We start from the raw sequence: 14,044 nt of genomic DNA, 5'->3' as shown, positions 1-14,044 counted from the left end.
TTTACATCCACCTGAGACGGCAGACAGGGCCTCAGTTTAACGTCTCATCTGAAAGACGGCACTTCCGACAGTGTGGCACTCCCCCTGTACTGCACTAGAGTGTCAGCCTAGATTTTGTGCTTAAGTTTCTTACTGGTTCATCCACCATATTCATGACAGAATAGTAAACTCAGCTTTGACATGTTGAGAAAACCAGGAACTGCATGGATCTGTTCAGGCTTCTAATTGGAACATGCAGCAGTACATAAACATTCCCACTGATGAGATCTTAGGGTCACTGGCAGTCTCTGTTATAGGCAGATACAAAGGCATCGGGTTTATAGGTTTTGTGTCACCTCAAAAAAAATGTGTAATTGTATCATTTCAATTTTTTTCCCCTTCCTAGTTTTCTCCTCTTCTGAATTTGCTGATTCATGCTGTCCTACAGTGCTTTGAGCACCAGCCACCCTTCAAGTGGCCATTAGCCATGTGTGAGCATACATGGTGATTGTCAGTGGGCTGTTGAGCATGGGGAAGGAGAGTACCATGGTCAAACTTGATCCTCACATGACATGAAAGCATAATGTAGGCTGACATTCAGATCAGTTCTGAGGGGTCCTAACTAACAATAAATTGAAGCTATCGCAACAATACTCAGTGGCAGTGAGCAAAGCAAATCAAATGTTGGGATGTATTAAAAGGTCGATATTGAGCTAAAATAATGAGGTAATCCTGCCACTAATCATTGGTACGACCGCATTTAGAACACTGCGTACAGGTCTAGTCCACATAAGAATATTTCAGGTATTGAAAGAATACAGCAAAGAGCGACCAGAATGATTGAGGGGATGGAAGGATTCAATTATGAGGAGCGATTACGTAAATTGGGCATGTTCTCACTGGAAAAGAGAAGGTTGAGCAGTGATGTGACTGCTGTTTTTAGGATTCTAAAGGGACTACATAATGTAGACTATGACAAGCTATTTCACCCTGTCCAGAACAATAGAACCAGGGGACACGACCTGTTCTTGAAGGGGGGTAATTTCAAAACTAATCTGCGGAAACATCATTTCAGTGAGCGAGTGGTCAATCTATGGAACAGGTTCCCTGGGGAGACAGTGGAAGCAGTTAGTATTGATTCATTCAAATGCAAATTAGATAGATTTCTTTCAGAAAATAACATTTTGGGATACAGTATATGGGTAATTTGAGACATGACCTATGGTGTGGAGATGCCGGTGATGGACTGGGGTGGACAAATGTAAGGAATCTTACAACACCAGGTTATAGTCCAACAAATTTATTTTAAAATCACAAGCTTTCAGAGATTATCCCCTTCGTCAGGTGAATGACCTATGGGTAAGTATAACATACTTGTGAGGAACAGGTGACTTTGGACCTATGGTTTCCAAAGATCTCCACCACTGGGGTTTTCCTCACCTCATGTCTGGGTCTGTTGTAGACTAATTGATAGAGACTGATTGCTATGATAAGTCAACAACTCTATTATCATTGTAGCATGTGACTACCAGGATAATAGAAGGTGAACTAGATGGACCAGGGTGTTTTTTCATCTGGCAATTACTGAGTGCTACATTGTCAGAGGTACCAGGACCTACCTTCCTGTTCCTCTGATGCAAGGCGAGAATAAAGATCACACGACACTTTCTGAAGAGCAAGGAATTTTGTGATGTACTAGCCATCAATCACAACACCAATCAGAGTAACCGGCCATCCATTTCATTTAAATTGGCTGCTACATTCACCTATGTAACTGCCTACACTTCAAAAAAGTAATTCATTGGTTGTGGAGTGCTTTGGTATATCCTGAGTACATAAGAGGCTTTATAAATGCAAGTCCTTTCTATTTTTTCCCCTCGGGGATAGGGCTACTGGATGGCCATCAGGAAAATGGAGCCCTTACTTAGGTTTCCCTGTTTCTGATGCAAGGGTGCATCCTTCTATTCCTTTCTCCCTCATGTGCTTATCAAGGTTCCCCTTAAATGCATCTATGCTATTTGCCTCAACTACTCCTCGTGGTAGCGAGTTCCACATTCTAACCACTCTCTGGGTAAAGAAGTTTCTCCTGAATTCTCTATCGGATTTATTAGCGACTATTTTATAATTATGACCCCTAGTCTTGGAACAAGGGGGCATAACCTTAAAATTAGAGCTAGGCCGTTCAGGGGTGTCAGAAAGCACCTCTCCACACAAAGGGTAGTGGAATCTGGAACTCTCTTCCCCCCAAAAGCTGTTGAGGCCAGGGGTTAATTGAAAATTTCAAAACTGAGATTGATAGATTTATTTTAGGCAAGTGTATTAAGGGTTACAGAACCAAGGCGGTTGGAAAGAGTTAAGATACAGATCAGCCATGATCTAATTGAAGGGACGGATCAGGCTCGAGGGGCTGAATGGCCTACTCCTGTTCCTCTGTTGGACTGTGAAGTGGACACTGCATGGATCTAGGTCCTTTTCTTATTGCTGTACAGAAATGAGTTGTTTAATTGCCAAGTCCACACTGACACCCGTAGGAACTCAAGAGTTCATCTAAATTGGTGTCCCTTCCTTGTTACTGGTAACAGACCAGAGTCCACAGCCTTGTTGTGGTGAATGTTCATTCTCACAGGTGCAGGTGGGAGTCTTCTAATGCTTGAAATAGCCTCATCTGAATGTGGTCAAGCCAAACTACACAAAGCAAAACTGCGCTTGAGCAGCAGGTGAAACACTGCTTGCTATGTGAAAGCAATCTTGCTTTGGATGCACAAATCACATATAGTCCTGTATTGCATGTAATTTTGTTATTGTTGTATGGAGATGATAAACGGATGCTATCATCTTTTCAAAACGTGGTATCAAAGTGATGTACACAAATGGTGTTTACAGAAACACATAAAATGTAACAATCCACCCAAAGTTAGCCTATACAAGGAGAAAATACACTTAAAAATGTCACAGTAACGCACTTGTACTCTCACAGCTAGAACTGCTGTGCCAGACAAGTTGTCTTGTCTGAATCATATTGAGACATTAAGGGAACCACAACTGAAACGCTCCCCCAATGTCTGCTTCCTGCTTCCTCCAGCTCTCCAGCAGAAGTTGCAAAAAGAGCTGATGAGGTGTCTAACCTATCTTTCAGCAAAAACCCAAGGAGAGAAATACTATACAGGCAAAACATTTGCAAAAAGCCTCCTGTCCAGTAAAAACAGGTCATACACCAGTTCAATAATAAAACAAGGAGTCTCTCACGACTGCACAGTACTGGGGCTCGTTTATTTACGTCGATCGTTATCGATAACCAATTCGCGGTAGAACTAGTCTTTGCCAATATTTTTAACTCCTGTCTCTTGACGTCAGACGCGAAGTGTCTAAATGCTGCATGTGGTTTGTCATAAATCGAAGGTTAGCAGCTATTAGATGGAGGTTCTCTGTAACCATACCGCGCAGCCGATTTCCTCTATCACAGGTCATTGAACTGGGTGGGTCCAAACACTCAACAGCCAATAAGCTTTTACAAAGTCATCTGGATCATAGCTTCTTAAATCTGTTTCAAGTGGAGGTAACTACATACTCACAACCTGGGCATCAGAGAAGTGATTTCGGATTAGCAGGATCTGCCCGACATTCGTGGAACCATGCAGACTGTACTATTCCTCTTCCCACAGCTTAACCTGTTAGCTCCTAAAGAGGAGCCTTACTACAGGATCACCAAACAGGATAATCAAGGGGAAAAGAGAGAGAATAAAAACAGGTAATGTAGTGGAAGAGGTGCCTTTAATGTTGTATCGTCTGAGACATGCCTGAGGCAGCAGCATTGGTTTCCCTCTTGTTCTAAACTTGTTTTATTGGAAGGATGTGTATCTAAAATTATTTAAATGTAGTCTCATTGTAAACTCATGAGCATCAGAAGATAGTTGGCGCAGTCTAGATTGAAATGAATAGCGCATGTCTCTATTTGAAGGAATTTAGTGCAGTGTATTATTTAAATGCTATTGTGAAGCGTGAGCTAGAAAACAATTTATTTTTAATAATAAATTGACAGCAATATTCCGCATCTGTTTCATTGATGTGCAATTTAAGACCAGGATCTACACCGAAAGTTGTTTTTTGTTTTAAACCGAAGTGTTTAGAAAATGCTTTGTAATTTATCAAAGCACAATTTAGAAACTAAATCTCCAACTCATTTTGCCAATTAAGATTGTTATGTTAGTTATCTGTAAGTAAAACTAGCAATAGATGCTGCTGCAAACAGACACATGGGTTTAGATAAGTTGAAGGAGTGAAGAGGGCTTGTATTCTACAGATGTGGCTCAGTGTTACAATGAAGATTCCAAAACTTGGGGTCATAAATATAAGATAGTCACTAATAAATCTATTAGGGAATTCAGGAGAAACTTCAATACTCAGAGTGGTGAGAATGTGGAACTTGCTACCACAAGGAGTAGTTGAGGCGAATAACATAGATGCATTAAGATAAACACATGAAGGAGAAAGGAGTAGAAGGGTATGCTGAAAGGGTTAGATGAAGTAGGGAGGGAGGAGGCTTGTGTGGAGCATAAACACCAGCATAGACCAGTTGGGCCGAATGGCCTGTTTCTGTGTTGCAAATTCTATGTAAAGATTCTGGGTCAGAATTATTGGGGGGGGGGGGGGAGGGAGGGTAATTCTAACCTAACTCGCCGGGCGGGAGACCCATGGGATCGGGTGGAACACTGGTTTTACACCCCACCCGATATTACTCTTTTGTTTCCAGGCTGTTGCTTGATTGGTCTTTTCTAATATAATTGATCAACTTTGTATTTTGTAGACTTAAGGACAAACGGAATCGGTTAAGCCTCCTCCTGCAGAAGGCAGAATCATATGAAATCTTCATCCCACCCCCCAATAAACCTGAAAAAACAAAGTGAGTCCTGCCAAAGTGCTAGGTTTTCAAACCATAAGGTGGCTGTAACTATTGATCAAATCTTAAGTAATTGATATTGGTACAAATTCATAGGATAACTTTTGAACATAGTTAAATGATCAAATTTGTAAAAGAAGTTTGAAAATCTTACTTGTAAGAGATTGTGGTGTACTTGTGTTTTGTGTTTAATTTTAAAATCTGAAGAGTCTGTCTTCCTGTCACTATATGTTAACAGCAGACTTAATGAATTACATAGAATTTTACAGCACAGAAACAGCCCATTTGGCCCAACTGGCCTATACTAGTGTTTATGCTCCACACAAGCCTCCTCCCATCCTATTTAATCTCACTTTATCAGAATATCCTTCTATTCATTTCTCCCTCATCTACTTATCTAGCTTCCCCTTAAATGCATCTAAGCTATTTGCCTCAACTACTCCTTGTGGTAGCGAGCTCCACATTCTCACCACTCTGAGTATTGAAGTTTCTCCTGAACTCCTTTATTGGATTTATTAGTGACTATCTTATGTTTATGGCCCCTAATTTTGCACTTCTCCACTAGTGGAAACACCTCTACATTTACCCTATCGAACCCCTTCATAATTTTAAGAACCTCCTGTGTCTGTAAGGACCCCAGAACATGTTTATATAAATGTACACATTGCAAAATCTAAATAATAGGAACCGAAATAACTTTTGTTCCTATTATCTCAAAGCTTAAGTGTGCATATCTCTACAGTATCAAATGGTTTAGGATGAAAGAATAACTCAGAATTAAAAATGGGGTCAGTGGGGTCAGTGGGCTTTTAAAAATATTTGTTTTGCTCGGTATGAATTAAGAGCCTGTGGCTTTCTCCCATCCCCTGACCACTCAGAGCTATTACTGATACACAGTTAAGCGTGCAGACCTAGCTTTGAAGATGGGTGCTATAAACAACAGAAGAAAGACTAGTTGGTCAGCTGCTACTGCAGCAAGTAAACACCAAAGTGTCAACCACTTTTTTGTATTGCTGCAAAATTAGTTTTTGTGGCATCCGTGGGAGAGGCAGGTTGCAGCTCTGAGTTTTCTTTTTGCAGCATGCAAAATTCAAGGAAACTTTCCATTGCATCAATGAATTTGCTGAAGTGAAATGCTGAAAATAATTTTATGCACCAGCAAAACAGCAATATTTTTCACCCCGTTAATCATTCTTGTCACTTGTTCTTTTTGATGAATTAAGATTTTTTTTTAAAGTGATTTTTTTTCTCCTTCTAGTACATCTCTTGATGAGCCTTTGCAATGGGGTGAATCTCTAGACAAACTTCTAGGGCATAAATGTAAGTATTACTTACTTTTTAACTCTGAGTAAAGCAACAAAATATGGAAGTACGGCAAACCAATGACTGACTTGAATTAATTACCAACAGACAGAGATATAATGGTTAGAGTTAATATCTTGCATAATGTTTTCAATTGTCAATTTACTTGGTTCTGCTGTGCATTGCAAATTCACATGAATTTCAGTATATACGTGACCTGCAGTTCATAATTGTATTGTGGGTCCATTCTAAAATGCATGAGATTTAATCGTGCACCTTAAATTTTTAGCCACAGAATCTTGGCAGAATATCTCATTTATGAAGTTGTCTTTTAAACTGCAATAACTAACTAGTTGTTGAATTGATATTCACAGTCAGACATGCTCTCTTTTTTCTTAAAGCTGGTTTGAGTCTCTTTCGAGCTTTCCTACAGTCAGAATACAGTGAAGAGAACATCGAATTCTGGATGGCCTGTGAAGACTACAAGAAAACCAAGTCACTTGCAAAACTGGCCTCCAAAGCAAAGAAAATCTATTCATATTTCATAGAAACTGATGCTCCAAAAGAGGTAAGGGACACACTAGGGGTAATTTTAACCACCAAGAACGGGTGGGTTGGGGGCGGGTCAGCAGTAAAAATAGTTGATTTTTGGAGCAGGACTGCATCCCATCTCCAACGCGCCCACTTTTGGGTTTGACCCAGGCATGTTTGGATGCACGCGTGCAATAGACACTTGGAGGTACTGTCCCCACTTAAAGCTGGCAGGTCGAAACTTAAAGGGGCAATGTACCTCACTGCAATAGTTGAGGTACTTAAGTTTTTGTGTATTACAAAAGAAAAACAATTTTAACCTTACGTGTTCAGGTTTCCCATCGCTTTGATTCACGAGGTGGGAAGGGCCAGATCCATGAGGTGAGTGCCTTTTTTGCACTACTTGTGAGCCAGGAGGAGCAGGAGTGCTTTTTCCAGGCCCAACAAGCTTCCCTGGTGCGACATGACCTCGTGATCAGCCGATGCTGGACCCCCCCCCCCCCCACCACCGATTTCGTCCAGGGTCCATGATCTCTCTCTGTCCCGCTCCCCTCTCTGATTTGCGGCTCCATTCCCTTCCGACAGGCAGGGAGCCTGTCAATCTGGCTGTCTGGGGCATGGGAAACCCAGAAGCACTAATACTCACCTTCAGTTGAGTTGCGATCGCAGATTGCGACGCACTCGTTTAGCTTCCGGGTTCCCCATGCGAATATCTAAAGAAGGGCCGGGTTCCCGGTTCCCAGCTAAAATCATGCCCATTGTGTGCTTTTGTAATGGGTTCATTTACCTATCTTGTTGATAACACAGATTTACGACAATTGGCAAAAGAACCAGGCGGAGATGAGGAGACATTTTTTTTACGCAGCAAGTTGGAATTCACTGCCTGAAAAGGTGGTGAAAGCAGATTCAATAATATCTTTCAAACAGGAGTTGGATAAATACTTAGAAAGGAAATGTTTGCAGGGCTACGGGGAACGAGCAGGAGTGCGGGTCTAATTGGACAGCTCTTTCAAAAGAGCCGGCACAGGCACGATGGGCCAAATGGCCTCCTCCTGTGCTGTAAGATTCTATGAATATATTACAGTATCTTGAACAATCACCTGGACTAGGGCTTTCCAAAATGATGCTTTGCAATGTTTGGAGTGTCCTCTATTGTGCCAAGTAGCAGAATTGAAACAAAATACTAAACAAGAAATTTGGTAGGATGCAAGAGCTTGCTCTCAGGCCTCCAAGGTCCTTGCTTTAAAACTAGCTAGTATTAAATGTGGGAAACAGTCTCAGGGCTGTGCTCCCTCAATCCGTGTGAGAAAGGACCTAGCTTCTGTTTGGCTTCTCCCTACAATGGCATAATAAAGATCAAAAGCTCACTGTAGAAGAGCTTCTCTCTGCAAGGCTTCGACTTGCATCCTGCCAAATTTCTTGGTGATTGTTCAAGGCACTGTAATACATTCATAGAATCTCACAGCACAGAAGGAGGCCATTCGGCCCGTCATGCCTGTGCCGGCTCTTTTGAAAGAGCTGTCCAATTAGTCCCACACCCCTGCTCATTCCCTGTAGCCCTGCAAACATTTCCTTTCCAAGTATTTATCCAATTCCCTTTTTGAAAGTTACTATTGAATCTGCTTTCACCACCTTTTCAGGCAGTGCATTCCAGATCATAGCAACTCTGCCGAAAGGAGATTTAAAAAAATGCCTCTTTTTTTTAAAAAAAAGGCCAGAACAGAGACCAGTCAATTGCGTTGTTTTTGTGGTGGAGACATTGGCGAATGCAGAAGTTGCAAACACGACAGGAAATGATGAGAATGAGTTGTGGTGAAGACCAGACTTTATATCTAGTTATGAGAAAATAAAAATTGCGTTGTTCTAACCATCATTCGTGTGACCTCTTTAAGCAGAATTTCTTGTAAGCCTGATGCAATGTGAAGTGGTACTAGTCAAACATTTTAGTGTGCTGCATACATATAGTGGCCATAAATGTAACTGGATCAACTTTTACCTCAGTGCTGCAAAAATACAAATTGGCTTTCTGATTTTTTTTTAAAAAGGTGAACATTGATTTTCATACTAAAGAGGTGACCAAGAAGAATGTACTACAACCTACTCTCTCCTGTTTCGACTTGGCACAGAGGAAAGTGCACCTCCTGATGGAGAAGGACTCTTACCCCAGGTTCCTCAAGTCGCAACTCTACAGAGATTTGTTAAAGCAGACGCAGGTTGAGAATAATGGGCACAGACGACGATCCCATTCCTTTACATCAGCTGGTCTCCTTCAAACACAGGCAGACTTCACTGCCTGGCTTTAAATGGGTGGAAAAGTGATTTTTTTTTTTAAGACACTATATTTTTGATGTCTTGTTGGAATCAAGCTTCCTTTCTCCACCCCCCCGAACTTACCTGGGAGGACCTGATTTTTTTTTCTCTCTGCTGGATGATTCAAAGGACATTTTAATGAATGGCAGTACTATTTTAAAAAAAAATGCACTGTTTTAAGTTTTCAAGATACTACTGATAAATAACACATTTGTAAATCTTAAAACCTACGCGCGTAAATTATTCTGTTTTTGTCATGATAACATATTTAATATTTGTACTATACCATGCTCTTTTGCTGGATCCCGTGTGTGTGTGTGCATGATTCAGAACAAACCTTTTGTTGTGTTGGATAAAAGAGTCAATAGTCTGATGTAATTAGTTTTCAATAAATGCAAAATCATTTTTAATGACGTTGATGTTACCCTTATTCATGGTGTTAACCCATTCCCCTTTTTAGAAAACTCTATTCTGAACATTTTCTGGTGTGCTTAAAATGACCAGTTTCACGATCTGTGGTAAAGCACGATTTCAGGTTTCTGGAGGTAAATCGCGCTGCTGCGTTAATTGCCTGCCTGCCCGCCCGCCCGCGGCAGAATGAGGCTGCAGCAGGCCTCACTAACATACCACCGCCGACATCCTGCCTGGAAGAGGCAGGAAGTGGGCGGGAAGTGAGCACTGGCCTGCGGAAAAATTGGGCGTCCCCAGGCATCCCGCCAGTACTGAAGTGAATGTAGGGACGGGGGAATTGCGGGGAGTGTCTCGTGGTAGGGGAGGGGGGAATCTAGGACACGGAAAGGCCTCAACTTTCTCTCTGGGCAACCAGAGGGGCACTGCTCCTCCTCCCTAGCCCCATAATGGAAAGTAAAACATTTACCTTGACTGATCCTCTTCTGACAGGACTGCACCTCGCAGTTGGGGCCTGATGACATCGGCTTTGGGCGGGTGGCTTAGCTGCATGTCCAGAAGTGCCAGTAAAAATTGGAAACGGCTCAATCCTAAATTTACAGTAGTCATATTAACCTGGGCCTTCCCTCGTGCGAAGTTAGATCAGCGGCTAAGCCACCCGATGGATTTTAACTGCTTACCTGCCTGGTTTCCATCTGGTGGGTAGGGTTTAAAATCCCCTACCATCTTTTTGGCTAAGAGATAGAGTAGTGGTGAATGGATGTTTTTCTGACTGGAGAGAAGTATGCAGTGGGGTCCCCCAGGGGTCGGTGTTAGGACCATTGCTTTTCTTGTTTTATGTATAAATGACCTGGACTTGGGTAGAGGGAGTACAATTTCGAAGTTTGCAGATGATACAAAACTTGGCAACGTAGTAAATAGTGAGCAGGATAGTAGCAGACTTCAGGAGGGCATGGACAGACTGGTGAAATGGGCAAACACATGGCAGATGCAATTTAATGCAGATAAGTGTGAAATGATGCACTTTGGGAGGAACAACATGGAGAGGCTGTATAATGTAAATGATACTATTTTGAAGGGAGGTGCAAGAGCAGAGGGACCCAGGGGTGCATATTCACAAATCTTTGAAGGTGGCAGGGCAAGTTGATAAGGTGGTTAAGAAAGCGTATGGGATACTTGGCTTTGTAAATAGGGGCATTGAATACAAAAACAAGGAAGTCGTAATAAACCTTTACAAATTACTGGCTAGGCCTCAGCTGGAGTATTGTGTACAATTCTGGGCACCACACTTTAGGAAGGACGTTAAGGCCTTGGAGAGGGTACAGAGGAGGTTTACCAGGATGATACCAGGGATGAGGGACTTCAGTTATGTGTAGAGATTGGAGAAGCTGGGATTGTTCTCCTTAGAGCCGAGAAGGTTAAGGGGAGACTTAATAGAGGTATTCAAGATTATGAGGGGTTTGATGGAGCAAACAGGGAGAAACTGTTTCCTGACAAGTGGGTCAGTAACCAGAAGTCATAGATTTAAAATAATTGCCAAAAGAACTAGAGGGGAAATGAGGAGAAACTTTTTCACACAAATGGTTGATAAGATCTAGAACGTACTACCTGAAAGGGTGGTGGAAGCAGATTCCATAGGAACTTTCAAAAGGCAATTGGACATATACTTGAAGAGGACTAATTTGTAGGGTTATGGGGAAAAAGCTGGGGTATGGAACTAAATTGGACAGCTCTTTCAAAGAGCCGGCACAGGCACGATGGGCCAAATGACCTCCTTCTGTGCTGTAAGAGTCTGTGGGTTCTGCTGGATTTGGTCTTCATTTTGAGAGAACCTTTTGTATGAGAAATTCCTTCATACCTTTTAATTTTTTTTAATTGGAGTAGTTTGTGGTTATTAATTCATAGTCTCCTATCATCAATTTTTCCCCCTCTATTGAAGGAGCTCATTTGGAACTTTTTAACCGCCTCCGAATAGACAGGAGTTTAATAGATGAGATTAGAATGAATAGAGGGACATTTTGGAAAAGACATGTGAGACAGGCCCAGGATCTGACAGTGGTCCAAAGATCTGATCTAACTTCGCACGAGGGAAGGCCCAGGTTAATATGACTACTGTAAATTTAAGATAAGAATCTCAAAAGTGAAGGTAACTTATACAGCTGAGATAGACTGCACCTTGACACATCTGTTGAAGTTGAGGCTATAGTGCAACTGGTAATGAATCAGGTGACAGCTGGAGCATGCAGTGGAGCAAAGAATAAGGTGAATGTGCCAGATGTCAGAAGAGCTGATTTGAATGCCAAGCACTTATTTTTCACGTAAAGTGATATGGTCATATAGTAGTTTTGAGAGCCCTGTGATGGATCCATTTGGCTTTTATATTTCCACTATCAATTTTGCTTCTCTATCCTCTTTACTTTTCATTTTGTTTACAGTGAATGCCATTTGCCAATCATCAACCCAACTTTCTAATCATCAGCCCACCGTTCCAACCTATCCTAATCCCTTTATATTTGGTTGGCCTCTTTCCTATTGTTTGAACCGCTATTCCCCACCACCCCCACGTTGTTTCTGGCCCTAGCTTCAAATAATTTATATACGCTCTAAATAACAATGGCCCCTGCAGTGATCTCTGTGACGTCCAAGTGCTGATCATTTGCAATGTTGGCAAGGCTCCATTCACAACCAATTATCAATCCATCTCAGGAGGCATACAATCTGTGGTTACACAAGCTACACATTACATTCCTCCTCATTAGAGATTACACATGATGTTTGTGGTACACCACTACGGGTTAGGGAAAAGAGACAGAATTAACACAGCCCCTGAGGTACATTATTTCAATTTATTTTAGGGGTAAACCAATTTCTGGACCTGAGATTTCAATTTGTCACTTCATTCAACTTAAATTGCTGCTTTATTTAAATTTTATTAAATCTTACTTTAATTTTTTTTTAAATCACTTTCCCTAATGTACCAGGTTTTGGGGGCGGGGGGGAGGGGGTTAATTTTGACTTTGGGTGATAGTGTAAAACAGATAATATCAGTATTTCCTTTCCTCTAAGTGGAGATGAGCCATTTAGGAGCAGGAATACTGCTCTCCCTTCATGGCTTCGCCCCTCCCTATCCCTGTAGCCTGTTTCAGCTTTACAACTTGCAACCCCCCTAAAACTCTCCTTTCCTCTGGCACTGGCCTCTTGTGCACTCCCTGCCCCCTTTGCCCCACCATTGTCAGCCATGCCTTCAGCTTCCTATGCTTCATGCTCTGGAATTCCCTCCCAAAACCCCTCTGCCTCTCCACCTCCCTCCCTTCCTTTAAAGACCCTCCATAAAATCCATCTCTTTGGTCATCCTTTCTAATATCTGCTTCCTCGGCATCCATTTCTTTTTCTGATTACGCCTTTGTGAAGGACTTAGGAGCATTTTTCTACGTAAAAGGTGGTATATAAATGCAAGTTGATGTTGTTCTTGCCTCATCATGTTCTTCACAAGACATCAGTCAAAAATGAGGTGATGTTTTTTGGACATGATTTAAGTCATTACTTCAGTTGTTTGCAAGCAAATGTAAAAAAAATGATTGCTGAATACTTTCTCATGAAGAAGGTGACCCTTTTAGGGGTTCCTTGTGGACATCTTTGAATTTCTGTTGTAGAACCACAAATCAGCAATAACCAGCTTTTTACCTTGCACTTCCTTAACAATTACTAACTTTAAAACGTGGCAGAATTTTTCCAATGCTTTACGGAGTAAACTGGGTGTGCTGCCATGGCGAGTAATAACCATTGACTACAGATTGACCAATGATAGAGAAAAAACAAATGAGGGTTCTTATTCTTCATTTGAAAAAGCTTTAAGTGATAAGAAATCTCTACTTAAAGTACCCTGAGATTAACGAGTTAAAACTGTAATCCTTGGAGTCTTGCTGCAACTTGCCCATTGCAGCAAAGTATAATATTGGTACCAATTCCTTTTCCATGGCATTGTGACCAGTGTAGCCTTTTGTTTCTAGGTTTTGACAGTTTATAGATGAGTGGTTAGTACTGTTAGACACGTGGTGTAGGAAGAATGCCATGGTCCAGCACTACAAACCCTTGCTGTATAGGAACAAAGACGTAAAACCTATTTTTAGTTTTTAGTCGTATTGCTCTCTTGTTACTGGAGTGGGTTGGAAAAAAAGTAAATTTGGGATTTGAAGAGATGGAGTATCTCCAAATTTACTAATTGGTTTCTCAGACTGCTATTGAGTTTAATGGTCCAAGAACAGGTAATGGGAACAGCTGGGAAATCTTATTGTTTTTGGCACCAATGCATCTTGAAGAGCTCTTTCACTCCCAAGCTGCCACCTTCCCTCTTCCACCTCCACCACCACCAGGCCAATGGTCCTTTGTGAAAGCACCCCTGGTCGATCTATCGTGGAAGCACTGTACCAGTAACTTGTTTGATACCCATCTGAGAGGAAATTGAGGCTGTCAAGCAGATTGTCCAGGGTTTGATGCTCCAGTTTTCATCCTGGGTCTGGCCCCTCAGCCCTCTGCCACAGTGAAAATGGATAACTATAATTCTGGCCTCTCGTATAGCGTGATAGTTATTTGTTTCAAGCCGCCTTTTATTCTGAG

General features: G+C 41.7%; 1 protein-coding gene across 2 annotated transcripts; it reads left to right on the top strand.

Moving 5' to 3' along the window:
* The first annotated feature begins 3,515 nt into the window (after window positions 1-3,515).
* On the top strand, window positions 3,516-9,432 carry LOC137325492 (regulator of G-protein signaling 21-like). Of its 2 annotated transcripts, XM_067990650.1 has the most exons (5): window positions 3,516-3,727; window positions 4,784-4,879; window positions 6,135-6,196; window positions 6,580-6,746; window positions 8,755-9,432. In XM_067990650.1, exons 1-5 carry the CDS (start codon window positions 3,612-3,614, stop codon window positions 9,010-9,012), a joined length of 699 nt encoding a protein of 232 aa, XP_067846751.1. In that variant the 5' UTR covers window positions 3,516-3,611; the 3' UTR covers window positions 9,013-9,432. The 2 variants fall into 2 exon arrangements, with proteins under 2 accessions (XP_067846751.1, XP_067846752.1); XM_067990651.1 differs by lacking the exon at window positions 4,784-4,879 and having other exon boundaries at window positions 3,517-3,727.
* Window positions 9,433-14,044: the final 4,612 nt, after the last annotated feature.

Source organism: Heptranchias perlo, chromosome 9 (genome assembly GCF_035084215.1).
Source record: "Heptranchias perlo isolate sHepPer1 chromosome 9, sHepPer1.hap1, whole genome shotgun sequence".
Lineage (NCBI taxonomy): Eukaryota > Metazoa > Chordata > Chondrichthyes > Hexanchiformes > Hexanchidae > Heptranchias > Heptranchias perlo.
The sequence above is the reverse complement of the archived record's forward strand: the minus strand, read 5'-3'. Positions and strand labels throughout refer to the sequence as shown.

Coding starts and splice junctions, on each gene's coding strand:
- LOC137325492 (XM_067990650.1), top strand. CDS start 3,612: ATGCAGACTGTACTATTCCTCTTCCCACAGCTTAACCTGTTAGCTCCT. Junction 3,728..4,783: donor AAGAGAGAGAATAAAAACAG/GTAATGTAGTGG, acceptor TGTATTTTGTAG/ACTTAAGGACAAACGGAATC. Junction 6,747..8,754: donor AAACTGATGCTCCAAAAGAG/GTAAGGGACACA, acceptor TTTTTTAAAAAG/GTGAACATTGATTTTCATAC.